The sequence below is a fragment of the Natator depressus genome, chromosome 3, assembly GCF_965152275.1.
Source record: "Natator depressus isolate rNatDep1 chromosome 3, rNatDep2.hap1, whole genome shotgun sequence".
NCBI lineage: Eukaryota > Metazoa > Chordata > Testudines > Cheloniidae > Natator > Natator depressus.
The window spans coordinates 203,326,314-203,347,268 of record NC_134236.1 but is presented as its reverse complement, the minus strand read 5'-3'; the positions used below and the strand labels follow the sequence as shown (position 1 = coordinate 203,347,268).

The 20,955-nt window shown below is 44.6% G+C and overlaps 2 protein-coding genes and 1 long non-coding RNA gene across 6 annotated transcripts in view; 2 read left to right on the top strand and 1 right to left on the bottom strand.

Moving 5' to 3' along the window:
• DZANK1 (double zinc ribbon and ankyrin repeat domains 1) overlaps positions 1-7,961 on the top strand; it is a 34,484-nt gene extending 26,523 nt beyond the window's left edge. For all 4 annotated transcript variants that reach the window (XM_074949723.1, XM_074949721.1, XM_074949722.1 and 1 more), the window contains exons 15-21: positions 4-78; positions 987-1,083; positions 3,442-3,536; positions 5,068-5,148; positions 6,396-6,523; positions 7,043-7,117; positions 7,392-7,961. In XM_074949723.1, coding sequence (XP_074805824.1) covers positions 4-78; positions 987-1,083; positions 3,442-3,536; positions 5,068-5,148; positions 6,396-6,523; positions 7,043-7,117; positions 7,392-7,557 — 717 coding nt within the window. In that variant the 3' untranslated portion in view covers positions 7,558-7,961. The remainder of the gene's footprint in view (positions 1-3; positions 79-986; positions 1,084-3,441; positions 3,537-5,067; positions 5,149-6,395; positions 6,524-7,042; positions 7,118-7,391) is intronic.
• LOC141985515 (baculoviral IAP repeat-containing protein 5-like) lies at positions 7,448-10,857 on the bottom strand. The gene is made up of 4 exons (XM_074949726.1): positions 10,693-10,857; positions 10,275-10,384; positions 8,579-8,696; positions 7,448-8,355 (listed from the first exon to the last, which is right to left on the bottom strand). The coding sequence occupies exons 1-4, from the start codon at positions 10,813-10,815 to the stop codon at positions 8,272-8,274; spliced, it is 435 nt and encodes a 144-aa protein (XP_074805827.1). The 5' UTR covers positions 10,816-10,857; the 3' UTR covers positions 7,448-8,271.
• A 1,582-nt stretch (positions 10,858-12,439) lies between these two features.
• Positions 12,440-20,955, top strand: part of LOC141985512 (uncharacterized) — an 11,467-nt gene continuing 2,951 nt past the window's right edge. Inside the window, exons 1-3 of the long non-coding RNA XR_012638948.1 lie at positions 12,440-12,554; positions 13,147-13,234; positions 20,118-20,204. This is a non-coding gene — a long non-coding RNA (uncharacterized LOC141985512). The remainder of the gene's footprint in view (positions 12,555-13,146; positions 13,235-20,117; positions 20,205-20,955) is intronic.

Sequence of the window (20,955 nt, the reverse complement as noted above, 5' to 3'; positions counted from 1 at the left end):
TAGATTATTTCTGCTACAGTCCATGAGGATGGTTATGAAGTCAGTCTCAGATTAAATTATACTCTTGCCATAAACAAGGTCAGTTTAGGGGACTAGGCTAATCATTGGAGAAGTTGACCTACTGAGCCAATAGCCATTGCTTGACAGCTCAGCACTAATATGTATCTCTAACCCTATTCCAGAATGTCTCTTGTTGGGGGGGTGTTATTCCTTTCTAAAGTGAAAGTCTTTTCTTTTTCTGTTTGAGCTAAGTAAACAGGAATCCCTATTGATCAAACCAGACTTCATGGTCATGTTGCTGTTATCTTGTATTCATTGCCAAGGCATCTTATAAAGTATGCTATTCATATTAACATTCTTCTTTCAACTGAGAAGATTTTTAATAGCCTTAATACCACTTTCCTCCTGCTCTCAAATCTTCCTACTCTCCAGACTGCAACTGGTTGTCTTGTGGCACAGGTTTTCTAATTCCAAATACAGGTCAGAGGCAGCACATGCCAGAGCTTTTTCTAATTTTGCTCTGAGGCTCTGCGTGTTCCTGCAATATTACCTTGTTTACCCACATTCCCAATCCTTCCAAGGAATCCAGCTCAACTTAGAGATTATGTCTTTTGGAGGGCACCCTGATGAAAGGTGTTTCAGAAGGTGTATCATTTGGCTTCTTATTGCTGTATCTCATTTGACAAGCAATATGTTAAGAGGTTTTCTTAATCAATATATATATAATGGTTTTCCTTGGATGTGTGTCTTCATTTCACAATATTGAGGTGGTGATCAAATTTTTGCATTAAAAGAAGTCTTGAATAGTGAGGTGCTTTAAAAACCTGTTTCCTTTGCCTGTGTTGAAACAGGATTAACTAAGATTGAAGACTTTAAATAGCTGTATATCTTTTCTCATATATAACTTCCTCCCATTTCATGCCACTGAGGATATTACTGAATTATGTGATCATCTGATTAAATGTCCACATGTTATGATTCCCCAGGATATTCTCACTGGTAAACCAATGAAGTTTGACAATCATTATCTGAGCACTGTGACAGAAGGCAGAGATGGATGGTATGATAGTCAGGCTAGTTTGGGTGAGTTTTCCTATATCTTTATAACCTGACCTAACTACAGCAGTCAAGAATAGGAATCTGTCTCCTATGAATAACATATTAGATGCTCAAACAGGGAAATTTATCACTGTGCAGACAGCCTGCAACATTTAAAACCTCAAAATAGGGTGTAAGTGGGATTTAGAGGTGGGATGCACAGAGGGACTTAAGCATTGCGGCACCTACTTCTTAGGTGCCTAGAAAAATCAAAAGAACAACAACGGACTCCCTAAAGTCTAGTTAGGTGCCTAGGAATGGGAAGAGAGCAGAGTCTTAGAATGCAATCCACAAAATCCAGCATGAAGCAGGGAGCCAATGAGAGGGGGCTGTGCTAAATTCCATCCCTCTCAAAGATGTAGGCACCTAAATCCAGGCTGCAGAGAAGCGCCTGTCTTTACTTAGTGGTGCACGACCAGGAACCTCTTTCCTGGAGTCAGGTGGCTTAGGCTCCTGAAGCGTTTCTTGAGGGAATGAGTTAGGCCTGCCTTTCTCCATACAAAATAGCTGGAGAAGGAGGTGGTGCTGCTGGTACCCACCATATAACTTTTATCCTAATGATTAGAGCACTCCTGTGAGATGTGGGAGACCCAGGTTCAAGTCCCGCCTCTCACAGGAATGCTGTAATCCCTGAGCTCTCACGTTGGAGCTGTTCCACTGTGGATAAATACTTAAATAGCCACTGGGCCACAGAGGGAATGACTCTGTGGTCCAGTGGTTAGGGCATCCACCTGGGAGGTGTGTTACCCAGAGTCCAGCCACCGTGCTCCACTCACTCTTTCATTATTTATTCACAGGGGAAGAGCTTCAGCGGGACAGACTGAGGGACCCTACCCTCCTCAGAATAGCCACAGCTCAGTGGTTAGCGCACTCTCCTGAGAGGTGGGAGACCTTTGTTCAAATCCTCTTTCCCCCATCCCAGGCAAGCGCTTTGACCACTGGACTAAAAGTTATAAGGCAGGCACCACTCCCACCCACCCTAGTTTTTGAATGGGACCTGATCCAGTCAGGGGCCTCCGAGTATGCCTACTGGCTTGAGCCCTGCATGCAGGTCAGGCGTCCATACCCCTATCTTGTAACTCACTCTAGGGCTTAAGTGGAGAGACAGGAGTCCGAACACCTAACAGGATGCAGCAGTATGCATGCCCAGAGGGTGAAACATCGGCACCAAGCAAGTCTGGGGTTTAGGTGCTTCAGTATCTTTGTGGATCTGGGCCTAAGTGATTTATAGGCATTGTGCAGGCTGTGTTGAGTGCTCACAGACACTGAATTACATCTTCAGAGAATAGCTGAAAAGATCATGTAAGTGCAGCTGAAGCTCAGGGTTTTGAATCCTAGTTGTAAAATCCATGCCCAGTGACACTGTATGGCTCTAATCGGGCAGTAATAGAATCAGAGAAATGGAGGGCTGGAAGGGACCTCAAGTGGTCATCAAGTCCCAGCCCCTGCACTGAGGCAGGACTAAGTATACCTAGACCATCCCTGACAGGTGTTTGTTTAATATCTGAAGGCCACAACTCCTAGATTTTTGAGCTGTTGTTTGCGGGGTTTTGGTTTTGCTACATTTGACAAATGAAACAGAAATGATTACATGTATAATCCTAGGGCTCAGTTTTCCAAGGTGCTGAGCACTCGTACCACCCATGGGCTTCAGTAGGAGGTGTGAACGCTTAACACGTGAAAATCAGGCCACCTGTTATTGGACTCTGGCTTTATTGCCATTTACTATCAACACTGCTCTTATAAATGCACATGCATGTGAATTATCATGGTGCCTTATTTATTTCTTAATGCTTTTATATATACCTAGAGAGACAAGATGGGTGAGGTAATATCATTTATTGGACCAGCTTCTGCTGGTAGGAGAGACAAGCTTTCAAGCGTGCACCTGAAGAAGAGCTCTGTGTAACTCGAAAGCTTCTCTCTCTCAGCGACAGAAGTTGGTCCAGTAAAAGATGTTACCTCACCCACCTTGTCTCTCTAATATCCTGGGACCAACACGATTACAACAACACTGCATTTACACATTCCTGTCAGTTTTCCTTATTAGAGCTGTTGTACACCAAGTCACTTGAGATTTGGGATGTGGCATGGTCTGTGGAGTTAACCCATTTTCAATGCTATTCAAATCCGAAACACTCCAATTGAAGTTCATTTCCAGTGCAAATGGCCAGCACAAGGGGCCACTTAAATGGGGTTTAGGCTTCATGCTGGCGCTCTGGATAGGCGTTGATTTCACGCTGCCACAACAGTGTATGAATGTATGTACCACATATGGCTCCTGAGTTCTTGCTACACCACTAATATGACTTTTAGTTTTAACTCTGGATTCTCCCATTTTAGTGTGTGAAGAGGGTCACAGCATCACAAGCCCCAAAGAAAAAGTAAAAAGAGCAAAGAAGACAAGAAAATTGTTAGAAAAAGAAGATAAGCTAACTGTACGTATATGTACAATCTGTGAGTGTAAGAAGGATAGTGGGACTGCCAAAGTGCTAATGCTAATCGACACATCCAATGGAAAAACTGGGCTGCTTTATTTTTTAACACCTTCTAAATGCATTGGTCTAGGAGAACATTTTGGAAGGGAAAGGTGGAACATAGTCAAATTTGGTTTAAAAAATGACTCTCTTTCTAAATAGGAATGGTTGGTTGGCATGTGTATATTTTTGTAGAAGTTGGATTTAACCAAATTTTCCCCTACTCCCTGAAAAAGTTGTTTTTTAACTAGATAGCTTTCATTTTTTAACAAAAGCATTACTGTCTGGACAGTATGCAAATAGCTTAATTAAAGTATTTTGGACCCATTCTTCTCTTTTGGAGTGAATGGTAGCACTCCCATTGGAACAGGATCAGGTCCAGAATCTTTGTCACTGTTACTAATTGGGAGTGTTAATGCTACAGAAAATGTGTTATGGAAACCTTTAAAGCAAGCTACCATGGACGTGGTTACATCATTTATCCAGTGGGGACAAGAGGAGACTTCCATGTTACATTGTAAGAAATATAACATGAATACCTGAATTTTCATGGCTTTTAAAAAAATAAATGAACAAAAAACCAGATAACTGATTTTCAGTGCAAAAATAAAAACACTTCCAGTGAATTACACCCCAAATAAAAGATCACATTTCTGCAAGCCATACTTCACGAGAACCTCTGTGTGACAATGTGATGGGGCCACTGTATGTGTTTTACATGCTGAAGTGCTTCCCTCACTCCCTGCTATTTTATAGTCTCTCCTGGGCTTTGCACATATTTAGGCTCAGCCGAAAGCCACTGGGCCATAGACCTAGGGAACTGTGGGGTGAAAATATTTGTATAGGCTAATCCCGCCATTGGCTTGAGTTTGCATGCCATAGAGTGACTCTGAGGCCTAGTAGGATTTCCCACCTCTTTCTGTCCTCGTGTCACCCATGTACAGCCCAGATTTTCAGACTGGATGCTGGAGTTTGGCTTAAGTGAACAAACACAATTAAAAAGCAAGGCTAGGAAATCACAAAGTGTATTTTGTTAAAGTGCTTTGGCAGTTGGAGTTTAATTTGATAAAACTTCATAGTATGCTACTAAATATTATGCAGTGTATTTTGTAAAAACAGGAAGTCAAAGGCCCTGAATGGTCAAAGATATGCATGTGCTTAACCTTATTATCTTGTGTTTTATTTTATTTCAATAGGACTACTCATGGTAGTAATGTTAAGCTCATGTATAAGTGATTTCAGGATTGGGACCTTAGTAATATGACCGTTGACGATAGCACCCTGCTGTTCAATATTTGCTCAGTAGTAGGGCGAGACGGCCTTTTTTTGTAGAAATTGTGTGTGGATTAGTGAGGTTCAAATGCCTAACATACATAAGACCAAATTCTGCCCTCAGCTACATTTGCACTACTCTGCCAGTGTGAGTTCCCTGTGATCATATTTCTGCTCTGTGAAATGTTATCGAGTGTTGTTGATTTCTGTATTTTCACAGCCTGAGGCTAGACAGCTCCTGAAAGAAGTGGGTCCAGAAGGGGAAGGAAAAATTTCATTGGTAGAACAATTGCTTGATGAAGTAAGTTCATGAAGTAAATGGGCCTGGATCGGTGTCTTGAAAACCTGAACTAGAAATTACTCTTTTTTAAAACTTTAGTCCTGCCTTCATGACTTTTAAAAAGAAAAATAATAAACATAACCCAACACGATTGTTCCCAGGGCAATCACTGCAGTAGAGCTTTTAGGCCTAGATCCTCAAAAGTACTTAGGCTTCTAACTTCCACTGATTTCAATGGAAATTAGGAGCCTAAGGGAACCTCTGCACTAGAAATGCTACAGCAGCTGTGCCGCTGTAGCATAGGCACTTACGACAGCAATGGAAGGGGTTCTTCTGTCAGTGTAGTGAATCCACCTCTCCAGGACGCTGTCGCTAAGACAACAGATTAATTCTTCCATCATCCAAGCAGTGATACACTGGGGCTTAGAGCAGCTTAATTACATTACACATGGCATGATGTTTTACACAGCCGTGGACGATGTAGTTAAGTCAGCCTAACTGTGTACTGTAGACCAGTCCTAAATATTTTTGAGGCTCTGGGCCTTACTGCCCCCAGAATTAAAGAAAATGAATGTTTAAATAAAAAGAAACAGGAAAATCTACTTTCATATATCCTCTTCCAAAATTGATAATGAACAGATACATGAGAAGTTTGCCCTCGTCACACCAGCAGCATTGCAGTAAGGAAAAAAGTAACCTTTTCTGTAACCATTTTATGGGTTAAGGTCAAATCCTTAGAAGAACTGCCACAAGCCTGCCCTAAAGTAGGGCATGCACCTTAACTGCATGGTGATATACTGCACAGTAGAACGCAAGAAGAGCGAGAGCTCTGAGGTGAAAGCAGGTTGGGGAGTCCTCCATTGGCCAAATTCATCATCACAACAACACTACCACCACCTCTGCCTGGAGTTGTGGCCACAAAGTAGCTGCAATGTCTTTCCTCCAAATGGGTGGGGAAGCCTTTGACCCTCTCAAATAAATTGGTTAGTCTCTAAGGTGCCACAAGTACTCCTTTTCTCCCTCCCATGTGATTACTCTGGTTTTGTGCTCGGCACAACCACAAGGGCTTGACCGAAAAAAGACAAATACATGAAAGTTGAATTTTCCAGGTTTGGCTGTTTCTTTAGTGTTTTGAACGTTAAAGCAGATTTGAGAGAGACTGTGACAGTACATGTGACAACTAAAGCTGAATTTGTTATATTAAATCGGGGAGGCAAGTTGAAACATGTATAGCTTGTAATAAGCTAGTCCTTTTCTGCACATTCCAGGGAGCTGACCCAAACTGCACCAACAGTGAAGACCGACCTGCTTTAACAGTTGCTGTCCTAAACAGACATGATGAAGTGGTTCCAGTTCTTGTTCAGAAAGGTGCTGATATTGACCAGCAGTCAGGACCGTAAGTGAGCAATTTCTAACAAGAATCCTCTATAGAGTTTGACCAGCAGGGGGACTTGAGACTTAATTTCACCAAAAGGGACTAAAATCTCCTAAAGCGACCATGAATCAAATTTTCAAAACCAAACACACACACACCCACAGCTGCAAACAGGTCAATCAACAGACAACTCCCCCTTTTATTGCTTCACTTTAATTGGCCAGCTTTGAAAATGTGGCCCCATATTTTAGCTCTACAAAGCCTCAATCCTCCTCCTAAACCCTTCCCCTCAATCTTCCCGTCACTGGTACCTTCCTTGTCCCCCCCCCCCCCCCCTCTCTCTCCTCCACCATTTCTCCCTATCAAAAAGGAGAGGATAGCCACCTCACCGGAGACTACATTTGTTGGTCCTTGATTTTCCCACCTAGTTTGAGGCAGTTGATATACTAGTAGAGATCAAACATTCCTTTAAATAAAGTCATGACTTTCTTTTTAAATAATATAAATTATTTGAGTACCCCCTGTTTTCCACCTACACAGGCATAACACCACTGCTCTTCATGAGGCAGCTTTGCTTGGATTAGAGGGAAAGAAATGCATCAAAGTCTTGTTAGGGTAAGTTCTGCTGTTGTGGCATCCAGTGCAACTCTGGGCTACGTGTAATCAGTAACAGGTATGGGCTTCATCCAGCAAGGAGCTGAGTGCCCGCAACTTAATACTGTGCTGTACATGTACAACAGGACCCAGGGCCAGACTCAGATATCATCACTTACATTGTAACACGAGTAAGCATCAGAATCTGACCCTCTGTGATTTACTTTTGAGTTGTAGTGAATTGAAACAGATTCCTTTTCTAAATTAGCTTAAGCAGCCTGTTCTTTATTTACAGCTGTAATGCAAACATTAAAAAGAAGAATGGAAAAGGCTTATCAGCATATGACTTGGCACTGAAGACTGGGAATGAGGAAATAATTTCATTGTTTGCTAGTAAACTTGGACAGGGAATGCTGGACAAACTGACCAAGCCCAAGAATATCAGTCTGGCCATGGCTTGATTGGAGCTTTCTTATCCAAGGCAGAGCTGGATGCTGTGTGTGTGTGAGAGGAAGAAAGTGGGTTTTTTTGGTTTTTAAAAGACAGCAAGCCTTGGCGATGCATTTTTTTTTTTTTAAAACTGACTAGGACTTTGAATCAAGCAAGTAGCTGACACCTTTTGATATCAAAATCATAAGTAATCTTCTTATACTTGTAAGAACTACAGGATTGAGCCCAAGGAGAGTAATTGTGCCTTTAAGATTAGGGTGCTGTTGGAAATATCTTAAATGGATCTTTCACCACTTTTGCAGTGGTGCCCTTAAGACAGCAGTTACTGTGATTAACTTACATTTTAAAATAAAAAGAATGTATGTGAACTATTCTAATAGGAGAGATTGATACACTTCACTAGAGAATAGTCAGTTTGAGCAGTTAAATAAATCATTGTGCGTTGTTTCCTTGAGACATTTATTTATGTGTCAACATGAGACAAAATAATTTCAAAGGAGGTTTGCAGAGTCATGTAAGAGATTTAGGAACACAAACATCAATGGTAGTTGCAGTCCTAAACGCCTTAGATGATTCTGAAAATCTCCCCCTTTGTTTATAAGTATACATCCCTTTGATCCTTGCGTGAAAGGGACCTGAACTACCACCACCACGCAGGCACAAAGAGGCAACTCTAGAGAACATGTATACAAGTCAGACACTGCACACAAGCAAGTCGCAGGGGCCTAGGAGACCAGCTTCTCAATATCACGACGTGCACGCTCTGATTCTTCCTTAAACTCCGTCACTTTCTGAGAGATTTGCTTTTTCTGGAAAGATCAAAAATAAAATTCCTTCAGCTTAGTACAGGGAGTATCACACTCAGCTTGGTGGAAAAGGACAAGGTACTAGAGCTCAGCACTCCCCCCCAGGGCAAAGGGAGGGAACTTCAAGGTGACATGCTGGCTGGCCCAACAGGTCCTAGGACTGGAGGCTACCTTAGCCTTTTGGAATAGAGACCTAAAACACACCCCAATTCTGAGCTGTACGTACAATCACGTTTCTTGTTCGTTCCTTGTCCAGTTTCAGGAACTCCTGCAGTGTCAGGTCAACAGGGTTCTTACGGAGGGAGAGAAAAGCGCAGCCAGAGGAGTGTTTCCTGTGCTCATCCCTAGGAAAGGGAGACCAGGTTCATGTTAAAGGCACAAATAGTTACTTGCTTTCACCCCATCCTCCACCACAAGAGTTCTCAAACTGGGGTCCTTAGAGACTGCACAGGCGCTCCACAAAATGTTATGAGCAGAGGCGATGTCTGGGGGGCCATATGGGGTCCTGCTTGTGGAGTCAATGGTGTGGGGCAACCCCTTCTGATGGCAGGGGGAGCCATCAAAATGTTCATGGGCCCAGGGAGGGAGTGCCACCTCCACCTCACCTGTCACGCAACTAAAAATTGCAGTGTGTCACTGCAGAAGAGAGATCTCCCCCTGCCATCAGAAGGAGTTGCCTCACAACTACTGACTGCATGAGCAGGCAGCAGCTAGCCAAGGAGAGACACCACTGTTCGGCCCTGCTACATCAGCTCTTCAGGTAGCAGGGCCAAAAGGAAGACAGAAATCTGGCAGGGCACATCTGCGTGCACACACACACCCATTGCCTCTGGATAGAGGCTGCAGTAAGAAGCAGGCACACCCATCTCACAGATCTCTTACACTTTTTCTTAAACCATTACTAACAGTACATGTTTATATGAAGTATACATACTTTTGTCAATCAGTTTATCAGTTGGGAGTTTGTGATTAACATTACATTTGAAAAGGGGTCTGTCAACAAAAAGTTTGAGAACCTGTGCTCTACCATATGTCCACTAGTCTCAGAACCACAAGTGAGTCACTCCTCAACCCCACACCCTGCGATACTGAGAAGATACCAAGTTACTGGTATTTTGCTAAAACACTCCACCATTGAGGTTCAGCTGGCATTTCAATCCTAAAGTACTTTCCTCACTCTCAGCCACTTCAGTCTCCTCAGGGCTCAGTCCCAAACCCATAGTAGCAACTGGGCTGTGGGTTCAGGGAACTATTTAAAGGATCCTAGTCCTCTGTTCTGATTGCTATTAGTTAAGAAAAGTAGAACGTAACCACGTCTCACTTGGCATGAGTGAAGAACAAGGTCCTAGAGGAGGCTAAAGACAGGAGTGTTCCAGTTGCTGCTCAGTGATGTGCTGTCTTGCATAGTATGGTACTCTGGCTTCACTCCCATATTTAGCGGACCTCTGTGTCTGTGACTTTCACACGCCCCCAGAGGGGGGGAAGCTACTGTGGTTCCTACAGTGGAACTCCTTCTATGGAGGTCCAATAGACTGGCTCCACTCCTGAGTAAAAATTCAAGTTACTTACTGAGGACACAGAGGACATTCGTTTTCCTTGTGATACTTAGGAGAACGTTGGGCCCAGCTACCAAAGCAGGCCTGGGGTAGCAGAGGCGCCTTGTTCTCCTCTGAGGAGCATAAATTCAATACATAAGCCTGTAGTCCTGCAATAATCAGGAGACAACTCCACCCAAGAGGCACATGCTGGGTAGCTTCAGTGATGTGTAATTAGACAACGTGCCACATGGCCAAGAAAATGAATGCGGCCACGGGACCCTTCGGCACCCTGGTTTGCAGGGGTCTCGTCTCCCTGTTACAGGCAGCTTCTACCTGTGGGCAGAGCGCAGGGCGATGGTGGCCCCCGTGGACGGGGATACTTACATGGGGTCATCCTCAGGCTCCCAGCCTTCCAGCTCCTTGAAGCAGAAGAAGCACTGAACCACATCAGGCCCATTCTCGCTGGGGCAGTGGACGAATCCGGCTTCTGCCATCTGGGGGGGGGGGGGGGGGGAGAGAAGAGAAAGCCGGATCAGCAAGACCACCGCGCTCCTTCCCGACAGGGGGGACTGACCCGGCCCGGCCCGGCCCGGCCCGCGGGGGCTGGCGGCGGGCACAGCAGGGGCCCGGGGCAGAGGCCGGAGATCCCCGCTCCGGAGGGCGGGGCCCCAGTCCCGAAGGCTCCGGGGTCCTGGAGTCGCCGCCGCCCGCAGCCCCGGGAGAGCGGGGAGCCTGGGGCCGGGGAACGGGGCCAGCCCCCGAGCAGGGCGGGCGGGCGCGGGGCCCCAGCTCCCAGCCTCACCCGCTCCGGGGTGCAGGCGCAGCCCTCGGTGAAGGGCCAGCTGCGGTAGGTGGCCAGGCGGGCCTCGCTCAGGTAGAGCTGCCACTCGACGGGCAGGAGCGCGGCGGCCGCGGGGCACTTCATCTTCAAATCCCGGCGGCGGCGCGGGGGTTGCCGGGACGGGGCGCGGCCGCGCGCGCGGGGCACCCTGGGAGCTGTAGTTTGGGCGGGGGAGGGGTTGCGCGGGGCGGGCCGTTATAGCGGTTGCACCCTCGTGCGTGGATAGCGCGTCACAGAGAGGCGGGGCGGGGCTTGGGGGTGTTGGTGTGTGTGTGTGAGAGAGAGAGAGAGAGAGAGAGGATCGGGGGGGGGGGTTGATGTGAGGGAGGGGCTGTGGGGACATCGGGGCCATGGGGGTTGTGGGGGTGTCAAGGCTTTGGGGGTGTTTAGATGAGAGCGGGACCGTGGGGGGGTGTTGGCCTGAGGGAGGGGCCATGGGGAGGGCATTGGGGCCATGCGCAGATGTGGGGGTGTCAGGGCTGTGGGGGGGTTGACCTGAGAGGGGGGCTGTAGGGGAGGCATGGGGGATGTGGGGGGTGTCAGGGCTGTGGAAAGCTTGAGCTGAGGGAGGGGCTGTGGGGGGGACATTGGGGGTATTAGGGCTGTGGGATTGTTGACCTGTGGGGGGGGCACTGGGCCAAGGGGGGATGTTAGGGGTGTCAGGGTTGCGAGGGTGTTGATATGTGTCAGGGCAGGGGCTGAGGCACTCTGCGCTGAGTGGCGGTGTTGCCCTTCTTTGCCCCAGCCCTGCTGCTTGGTAGTTTGGGGAGCAGGACAGAGCTCACCCCATCCTGGGAACAGGGCATGAGCAGTGACACAGGTGGTGAACCTGAAGAAGTGGTGTTTTACCCATGAAAGCTTATGCCCAAATAAATCTGTTAGTCTTTAAGGTGCCACCAGACTCCTTGTTTTTGTGGGTACAGACTAACACGGCTACCCCCTAATACTTGAGGTGGTGAATCGCAACCCCTACCCGTCAGTCTGAGCCTGTAGCCAGAAAAGGAAAGGCTGGAATGAGAGGATGGGTTTGGGTCTGTGCTGGGAGCAGAGATTGGGCCCTTATAGGGAACAGACACAAACAGGTGCAAGCTCAGTTGATTCAGGTTTCATTGCTTTTTGGATTTAAATGAGCACTATTATTATTTGTTTTACAGTCATGCCTAGGAGCCCTTTACAAACCAGGACCTCATTATGTTTGGCACTGTACAAACAGGAAAAAATGACAGTCCCCACCCCAAGAGGCTTATGATCTAAGCATGAAAGCCAGTTTTGTTTAGTGCTACCTAAAGATGAAATTTTTATATTATAATTGAGGCGGGAGTGAAACCCTTGTATAGCTTGTATTTGCTAGTCTCCCTCTTCTATACAGTCCAGGGAGCTAATCCCAACTGCACCAACAATAAAGACTGACCTCAGACCACAGAACTTGAGGTTGGAGGGGGTGGAGAATTGTGGCCCGTTTGGGGAAAGGTTGCTGATAGGCTGGCATCCCGACTGAGGCTTGATTAATATTCTGAGGTATATGATGGTTGTGCTAAAGATGAGGTGTGTCTTTGAGTGGAGGAGGTTGGGGTATATATTTCTGATAGTCTTAACTTATTTCCTTTTGTTAGATATGCTATGTACAGAGCAACCTTATCTGATGCACAACGTGGTGCTTTTGTGTATCAATTCATATATGCTGGCTCCCACAGAATAACACTACGAAAGATGGTGGTGTTGCTACTGGTTTGAAAAAGAACAATACAAGCTGTAGCTGTCTAAGTGTAATAACTGCCTGCTAAGATCACTACTGAGTTTGCATAGTAAATTAGCTCTTACTGGTATGTTCTGCTTAACTCCTTATTTAATGTGAAAAGCAAGCTTTTATGGAAAATATGCTGTAACTTTAATAATAGGTACTGTGGGGCACTCAACCCCTTAGGCTAATCCTTAACAACCCAGTCCAAAGGGAGTTCTGTTTTGTGAATGTTTGCCACAATTGGCAGATGAATAACAGCCCTGTGTGGGTGTCTGTAATTCACAAGAAATCAAAGGTTATGCTGTCGCTTTTTTCAGGGAGTTAGTCAAACCCTGTTTCTCAGTTCCACTGAAACTCATTATAAATACACCTAGCTATTACACAACTATCTTGACGAAAACTTTCAATGTCATTTACATGATGTTTGTTCCGGATCATCTCAGGATTTTATGGCTGCCATCACATGTCATGTAGACAGTTGCCATCTTTACTCATAGTGTTGGACACGCTCAAGTCAGGGTGAAATCCTGGCCCCTTTGAAATCAATGGCAAAACTCCCATTGCCTTCATAAGGCCAATAGTTCACTCCTGGTGTTTGGCTCCAGCCTGAAAGCTGAGCAGGAAAATATTATTTCTTTGTCATGGGCTGACCATTGTCTTCTTTATTCTGTCAGGGCAATGACCCTTTTTTGCTGGTTCTGTTTCCAGACCGCCATGAGGGAGAATATTGTTCAGCTGAATGACTGCTCTATCAGTGGTGTGGTAAGATTTTATAGTGATCTTTTGTCTTCTGTTATTGGTATGGTGGGCTTCAGACACTTTCTATACTAGCTTCATCTTCATAGGTCACAATGGTAGACTGATTCCCTACAACCGTGGAGAGAGAATATTCCTGGTGGAAGTCTTGTGGCCAGTCTGACTGCTCTGCAGAATAAAGAGCTTTTGATGTTCAAAACTCTATGGTTGCAGGTTACCACACCAGATGGGACTATTGTGATCGTCTAATCAAACGGGTTGGCAATCTGCGGCACGCATGCCAAATGCAGCACGCGAGCTGATTTTTAGTGGCACTCTGCTAACGGCCAGTTTCCCGGCCGCTGGCCCCGCTCAGCCTGCTGTTGGCCTGGATGGACGGAACCCTGGGCCGGCAGCGGGCTGAGCGGGGCCGGCGGCCGGGAACCTGGCTGGCAGGGGCTGGCAGATGGAACCCCAGACCGGCAGCGGGCTGAGCAGCTCAGCGTGCTGCCGGTCTGGGGTTCTGTCTGCCGCCCGTGCTGCCGGTCTGGGGTTCCTGCCGCCAGCCCCTGCCAGCTGGGGTCCTGGCCGCCGGCACTGCTCAACCCGCTGCCAGTCTGGGGTTCTGTCGGGGGGCCCCTGTAAATGTAAAATTTATTACTGGCACGTGAAACCTTAAATTAACGAAGACTTGGCATGCCACTTCTCAAAGTTGTTGACCCCTGAAATCTGACCTGCTGCATAACACAGGCCTTAATTAACTGCCACTGGATCTTGTTATGGTGAAGGTGAAGGAAGGCATCTTTTTTCCCATTATAGTGTCCACAGTTACACACTACAGAACTCTTCTAGGTGATTAAAAGGTTGGTTAATCATTTATATGATTTGATATGGGGGACTGAATTTTTCCCACTGGGAAAAATATTCATGTTACACTGCAGATAATAGCTCACAGTGGATCTGAGAGATATCTCCTGCTGCTGAAACAGAGCAGTGTCTCAGGGGGATAAATGCCAAGTAGTGTGTCCATTTCAGCTAGAGCTGCTCATTGATGCTGTGGAGGTGCTGGGGGGCCTTGAGGCAGATGCACAAGGGAGCACTGTTGCTCAGCCTTTGGAATTTTTGAGTACTTGATTATTTGACCTTTAAATTGTATTATTGATTCCTAAATGACCATTTTTCTGAGCAGGTACCCAGGTTGTGCCTTCAGTTACTGGGTACACATTTTTACCTACGGACTTTGAGTCTTCGTGTTTAAAAACTTGTTCCGTAGTGTGTGCATAATTCATAGTGCACTGAACTTGCAAATTAATATTATAGCCAGGTAGTACCCAGGTAGTAGCCCTTGATGTTTCTCCTTAAGTAAGTGGAATATCTGGCATCCAGTCCAAATTTTTAGAAATATTCACTCATTTTAGGTGCCTCAATTTTTGGGTACCCAACTTGAGACCCAAGGGCCAGGATTTTTGGAGGTGTAACACCACTGGCTTCAGATGGAGCTGTGGGCATGTTTAGCGCCTCTGAAAATCAGACTATAGGTGTCTCAAAACATGTATCGAAAATCAGAGCTTACTGCTGCAAATGTAGGCCTTAACTTTCAATAAAATTGTTATATATTTCTGCAAAGAAATCAAAACTGCTTTGTCCTCATCCCTGTGTCAGAAAGAATATGTCTCTAATCCAGATTCTCAACATTATTTCCTGTGAATGGAAATAGATCTACTTTAAAGCAGGCTGCACTGTTTTTGAACTCAGATGCCTTGTTTGTCATAAGTGAAGAAACTGCCTTGTTTGTCATGAGTGAATGATGGCACAATCAAGGTTTGGAATTATTCTACTTATCAGCTGGCCATTCTGCTGCGGAGGAGGAGGGGGTCCTCTGGTATACCATTACTTGGATAATGCATTGGTATTTGGGGCAGGTTGTGCTCTTGGCACAGAACCCATTGCAGTAATTGTGGATATTTCCTCATATATAAAGAAAAGCTTCAGCAGCTCTTCACTGCAGAGTTAGCCCAGGTGATCAGCAGCTGGGTTAGTCTGGCCGATGCGTGAGTTGCCACACCTCAAAGCCATACCCCAGTTACTGCACCCTCACTGGTGCTACGCTCACCCATGTGTGTGGCTAGAACTGCTGGGGACTGACTGCCTATGGTTCTTTGTGCTGCAGTAAGGTCAGCTGCTCTTTTATTATTTCCCAGTGAATTGTGTGAGAACTTGTTTGTCCTTTTGAGAACATGGGGGGCGTGTGGGAAGGCATTGGAGAACTGTCTGCACAAAAGTGGTTTACCTGTGTCCTCACTTCAAAGTGGGCTGGTTGCCAGCCCAAGTGAAAGTGGAACCCGGCCTTTAATTCACATCTCCAGCTGTGTCAGACTGAAAGTATAACTAAATTTGTATGAGAAGTTTCTGTGTGATCGGGAAAGGGGTTAGAGAGGCAACACCAAGTAAGAGCCTGAACTAATTCTGCAGTGAAGACATAGGCCCTTTGAGGGTGGTCTCTGAGTCTTTCCTCCTTCAGCCTTCAGTTTTTGTGCTGATTATACAGGCCTCATATTTTTCCCATATAAACTTGATTTCCAGCTTCAGAAACAGCAAAGATGGAGAAGTTCTTAAAGGGCAGCTCCAATCTTAAAAGCAACTCTGTAAAAGTGGTGCTATCTTACTTAAAAACATGGTCCCATTTGTAGTCAAAGCTGCTGACCTTACTGACTATCAATAAGTTTGTGCTACTTTTTATTCCTGTAAACATTCCAGAGCCAAGAGAGTAAGCTGGATTGTATTTTTGTTTGTGCATCATTGGTAGAACAATTAGCTAAATTTTGATTGCAGAATTTTTATGGTTGGTAATACATGAGCCAGAAAAAAACATCCTTGAGTTTTTGATGCCAGGCTGAGTCTGCAGGACTGGCAGTTAAAAATCCATTGTTTTACTTGTAAACTGAACAAGTTTGGTCAGGAAATCATGAAGACGTATCAGACATAGAACCTCCCCAGTGTGGTTATTACAATGTCACTTCCACAAAAGTCACACTCTAGGAAAGCCTGCTCTCTAGGGTGGGATTATGGTGGGGTGCTAGGATTGTTGGCCCTTCTTGATGTTATGGGAAAAATTATATAAGAGCTGGTGTACTCATGATGAAAGCATGGTGAAGTTCAGTGGGAGCAGCCAGGCACACAAGAACGTTGAAGTTTCTTAGTTCTCTTGAAAGGACAAGGGAAGCCTGGTGGGGTATAGTGGTCACATTGTGAGGCCTGGCTGATGTTGATGCAGCCCCACATACCCCTGTTCTGAGGACCATTTCTGTTGCTGGCATGAATACTCTCTACGGGTATGGGTGCGTGCTTAATACCACAAAGACAGCATTCAGGGATGCCTGCTGTCAATTAAGCCCAAAATGTGACCATTTAACTTCATATTTAAAGTGTTTTTTTTTAAAAATCATGAACTGGGCTCAGTCACAGAACTTTCTGATTGGCCATCCAAGATTTTATACTTATCAGTCATCAAGATATAAGTGTAATCTGAGTCAACAGCATGTGTGTTTCAATACATGTGGAAAGGTTTCTTTTGGAATACCATGATAAATCCCATGCCTTACAACTGAATAAAAAGATCTCCTATAAGATTATAGTACTTCAGTAGCAAGAACCCACAATAATTGAGAACGATTACTGTGATCACACTATAAGGGTCTGAATAGAACTGTGTAACTTAAAAGTCTCCTACAGAGGTGTTTTTTTCCTGTCCACTTCAAATAGATGCAATGATCTGAGGACAGTACAAAACTTGAACATGTTTCTTTTAACATCCCTTACAAACTAGACATTAACAATCTGTAACTGTATTCTCAGGAGAGATGAAGAAGTCTCCTGCCAACTGTATTTACCTCTAGGCCAGGCAATAAACTGGCTGGAAACATTGTTTTGTTACTAGGTGAGAATCTGGCTTACTCAGTTAGGAATAGATGAGTTCCTGTAAACATTGTTCTTATGAATACATTATATATCACAGAAAATATTAAAGGAGAATAGGCATTAAAAAAATGTAGGACAGATCCTATCGAGGCAGTGTTATCTGGTGGGTGGAGCAGTGAACTCCATTAGTTAAACCAGTACAACTTCTAAATGTGACTTCTATGTGGCGACAGTTGTATGTGCAACTATAAAAGTGAGCTGCAGCTCACGAAAGCTTATGCTCAAATAAATTGGTTAGTCTCTAAGGTGCCACAAGTCCTCCTTTTCTTTTTGCGAATACAGACTAACACGGCTGCTACTCTGAAACCAGTCTTATTTTGGTTAGCTTCAGTCAATAAGTAATTGACTGAAGCCATACCAAAATAAGAGTGTCCACAAGGACTTTTGCACTGGTTTAACTAAGTTGATTTAACATCACATTTTTAATTAAACGGTGCAACACCTGTGTACAGACAAGTCCTAAGTGTTTTTACAGAGCCCAGCATAATGGGACTGCAGTCTCAGCTGGGGCCTCTAAATGCTACTGCAATAGAAATAATATCAAACCCAGAAATAACACGGACTATTAAAAGCATATTTAGGGCAAAGTTTAACATTTTTGACCAACATTTTTGAATGAATGTAACAAGAAGAAAAAGAAGAGTTTAAAACAGCTGGGTTGAAGAACTTTTTACAGCACTTTGCACAATTGTATGCTTAGCTCCATGGGGAAAGCTAATTAATCACTCTTATTCAATACAAAAAGACATAGTGCTTGTACCAGCAGTCATTGCTGCAGGTCAAGTTGCAAAGCACTTCCTGTGTAACTCAAAATGCAGCCAAAAGTTGGAAAATACAAATGTTAGGGTTAATCGTGCTACTTGTGTGTATGATCAAATTAGCCTTTAAATACACGCCCATACGTTATTTTAGATTTGTGAGTGTATGTAAGGCTGTAAGGAAAATGGTATTTGAAATCCTATGTGCTCACATGACTAAAAATCCCATTATAAATGCCTGCATGCAAAATGATAGAATGAAAGTTGCATGTTAAACCTTAACTTTCTCATTTCCTGACTTTAGAGTGCTTCCTTGTGGAACCTTAACTATACATTTACTTAGTGTTTTACACCAAGGTTGAAATGTTCAAAGCCGACTGGGGCATTTAGCCACATAACTCAATGGTATTTGTGTGGCAAAATCACCTAGTTGGCTTTGAAAATCTGTCTCTGATTACACAATAGGTGCACTGTACAGGCCGAATCATGCAAGCCCTTTCTCCCATGAGTACGGATTAGTGAATAAGAATTTTGTGGCTCAAGTCCTAAGGCCTTATCTATACAATAACATCTCATGGAATTTGTAGCCAGTTAATGGTATGACTGGCTCTAAACATGATTTTTGTGACAGCACAGAATATGTCTAACGTTCTGTGTAGCCCTCAAATGCTCATGGTGTTTTGCTCCTGTCACGGGCCTGGGCTGCCATATGGTTGTCTCTGTAACCAGTTCAGCATGTTGCTTTTGTGCGATATGGACAGGTCGCCTAACTGCCTGCGTAATGGATTTGGACAGTCATCCTTCTTTGCCCCAGCTCTTTGTAGTAGGACATCCCACAGCATGTTACTTTACATGTTGCTTGTGATGCTCTGTGTTTGTCCTTAGGCCATTCAGTGCTTCCTACAGCCGAACGAAAACAGGCACAAATCCAGTTTTGTGGGGAAAGGAGGAAACATTTTTTTGTGTCAGGTTGATTTTTTTTAAATGACAGCTATTAGAAGCTGCTCATTGGTCTGGAATATTCTTAGTCTTGGTGGAGAGGGATGAGTGACCATAGTGCACGTGAGATGGGTGATAGCAATTTATCCTGTTAGTCTGCAAACAGTCAGAATGCTCCACCATGTATGTTTGTAGCTGTGTAAAGTACATGTACACACGAGATTGTAGCATTATATCAGGGGTTCTCAAACTGGGGGTTCTGAGGTTATTACATAGGAGGTCGCAAGCTGTCAGCCTCTACCCCAAACCCCACTTTGCCTCCAGCATTTATAATGGTGTTAAATATATTGAAAAGTGTTTTTAATTTATACGGGGAAGTCGTACTCAGAGGCTTGCTATGTGAAAGGGGTCACAAATACAGGAGTTTGAGAACCACTGCAGTATCTGTACCAGACTTTGCCAGTTCCCAGCCTTGTTTGTCCAAAGAGTAATTAGATTCCTCTGTCAAGGTGAAGTGCCAAGCATGATTTTGCCCAAATTATTTAGTGCTCAGGTAATTATAAAACAATCTCTTTTGCCTATCTTGCTCATCTTATGTTGCAGATCTAGATGCAAGATGACCCCAATGAAATTCAGGTTTCAGAGTAGTAGCAGTGTTAGTCTGTTTTCACAAAAAGAAAAGGAGGACTTGTGGCACCTTAGAGGCTAACAAATTTATTTGAGCATAAGCTTTCGTGAGCTCCCGCTCACTTCATCGGATGCATTCAGTGGAAAATACAGTGGGGAGATTTATATAGATCGAGAACATGAAACAATGGGTGTTACCATACACACTGTAAGGAGAGTGCTCACTTAAGGTGAGCTATTACCAGCAGGGGGGAAGGGGAACCTTTTGTAGTGATAATCAAGGTGGGCCATTTCCAGCAGTTGACAAGAACATCTGAGGAACAGTGGAGAGTGGGGGGCGGAATAAACAAGGGGAAATAGTTTTACTTTGTGTAATGACACATCCACTCCCAGTCTTTATTCAAGCCTAAGTTAATTGTATCCAGTTTGCAAATTAATTCCAATTCAGCAGTCTCTGGCTGGAGTCTGTTTTTGAAGTTTTTTTGTTGAAGAATTGCAACTTTTAGGTCTGTAATCGAGTGACTAAAGAGATTGAAGTGTTCTCCAACTGGTTTTTGAATGTTATAATTCTTGATGTCTGATTTGTGTCCATTTATTCTTTTACGTAGAGACTGTCCAGTTTGACCAATGTACATAGCAGAGGGGGCATTGCTGGCACAGGCAGCTTCCCTATCACGTAATATTAACCTACACAGGTAAGGCCACTTAGATGGATTTTTGTCCCGTAGGAGGAAGGTGAAATTCAGTTATTAGTCACAAAGGTAAGATTGCTCAGCTGAATTTGGCTATGCCAAGGTGCTGGTTTAGCAATTGGAATTGCACAGTCACTGTACAGCTCAGTGGAGCTGCAACATAATTCAAGTTGATGGGGTGTTGTTTTTTTAATCAGTGGTAAGATTGCTTGGCAGTCAAATGGCTGAGGCGGAAAGGAAAGGAAAGCTCAGTAGTGAATAGCATGCTCTACTTACACTCTACCAGAGGGCTCTAGCTATTCCAGAGAAAGCCAGCTGCCCCATGGAGATTTGTGTGTGCGCTTGTTTTCATACTAGTGGCCTTGAACGGCAAAGAGCCATTTGGAAGTTCAGAGTTCTGGGTCCCTTTTCCATTTATGTAAGGCCTTTTCTACACAACAAAGTTCTGTCAGCAAAAGCTGCCTTTTGCCGACAAAACAGGGGACGTGTACACACTACAAAGCTACTTTAGGGGTCAAAAATCTGCTGTTTTCCCGACAAAATAAAACTACCTCCACGAGAGGCATAGAGCTTTTTATAGCAAAATTAAAGCAACAAAGCATCAGCGTAGACACTGCTGTTTGCATTGTTGACATAACTGGCTTCCACCAGTATCCCACAATGCCTGTGGTGACCGCTCTGCTCACTGTTTTGATCTCTGCTGCCCTGCAGGCATGCGCCCCTCTGCTTCAAAACTCTGGAAAGTATCTGACAG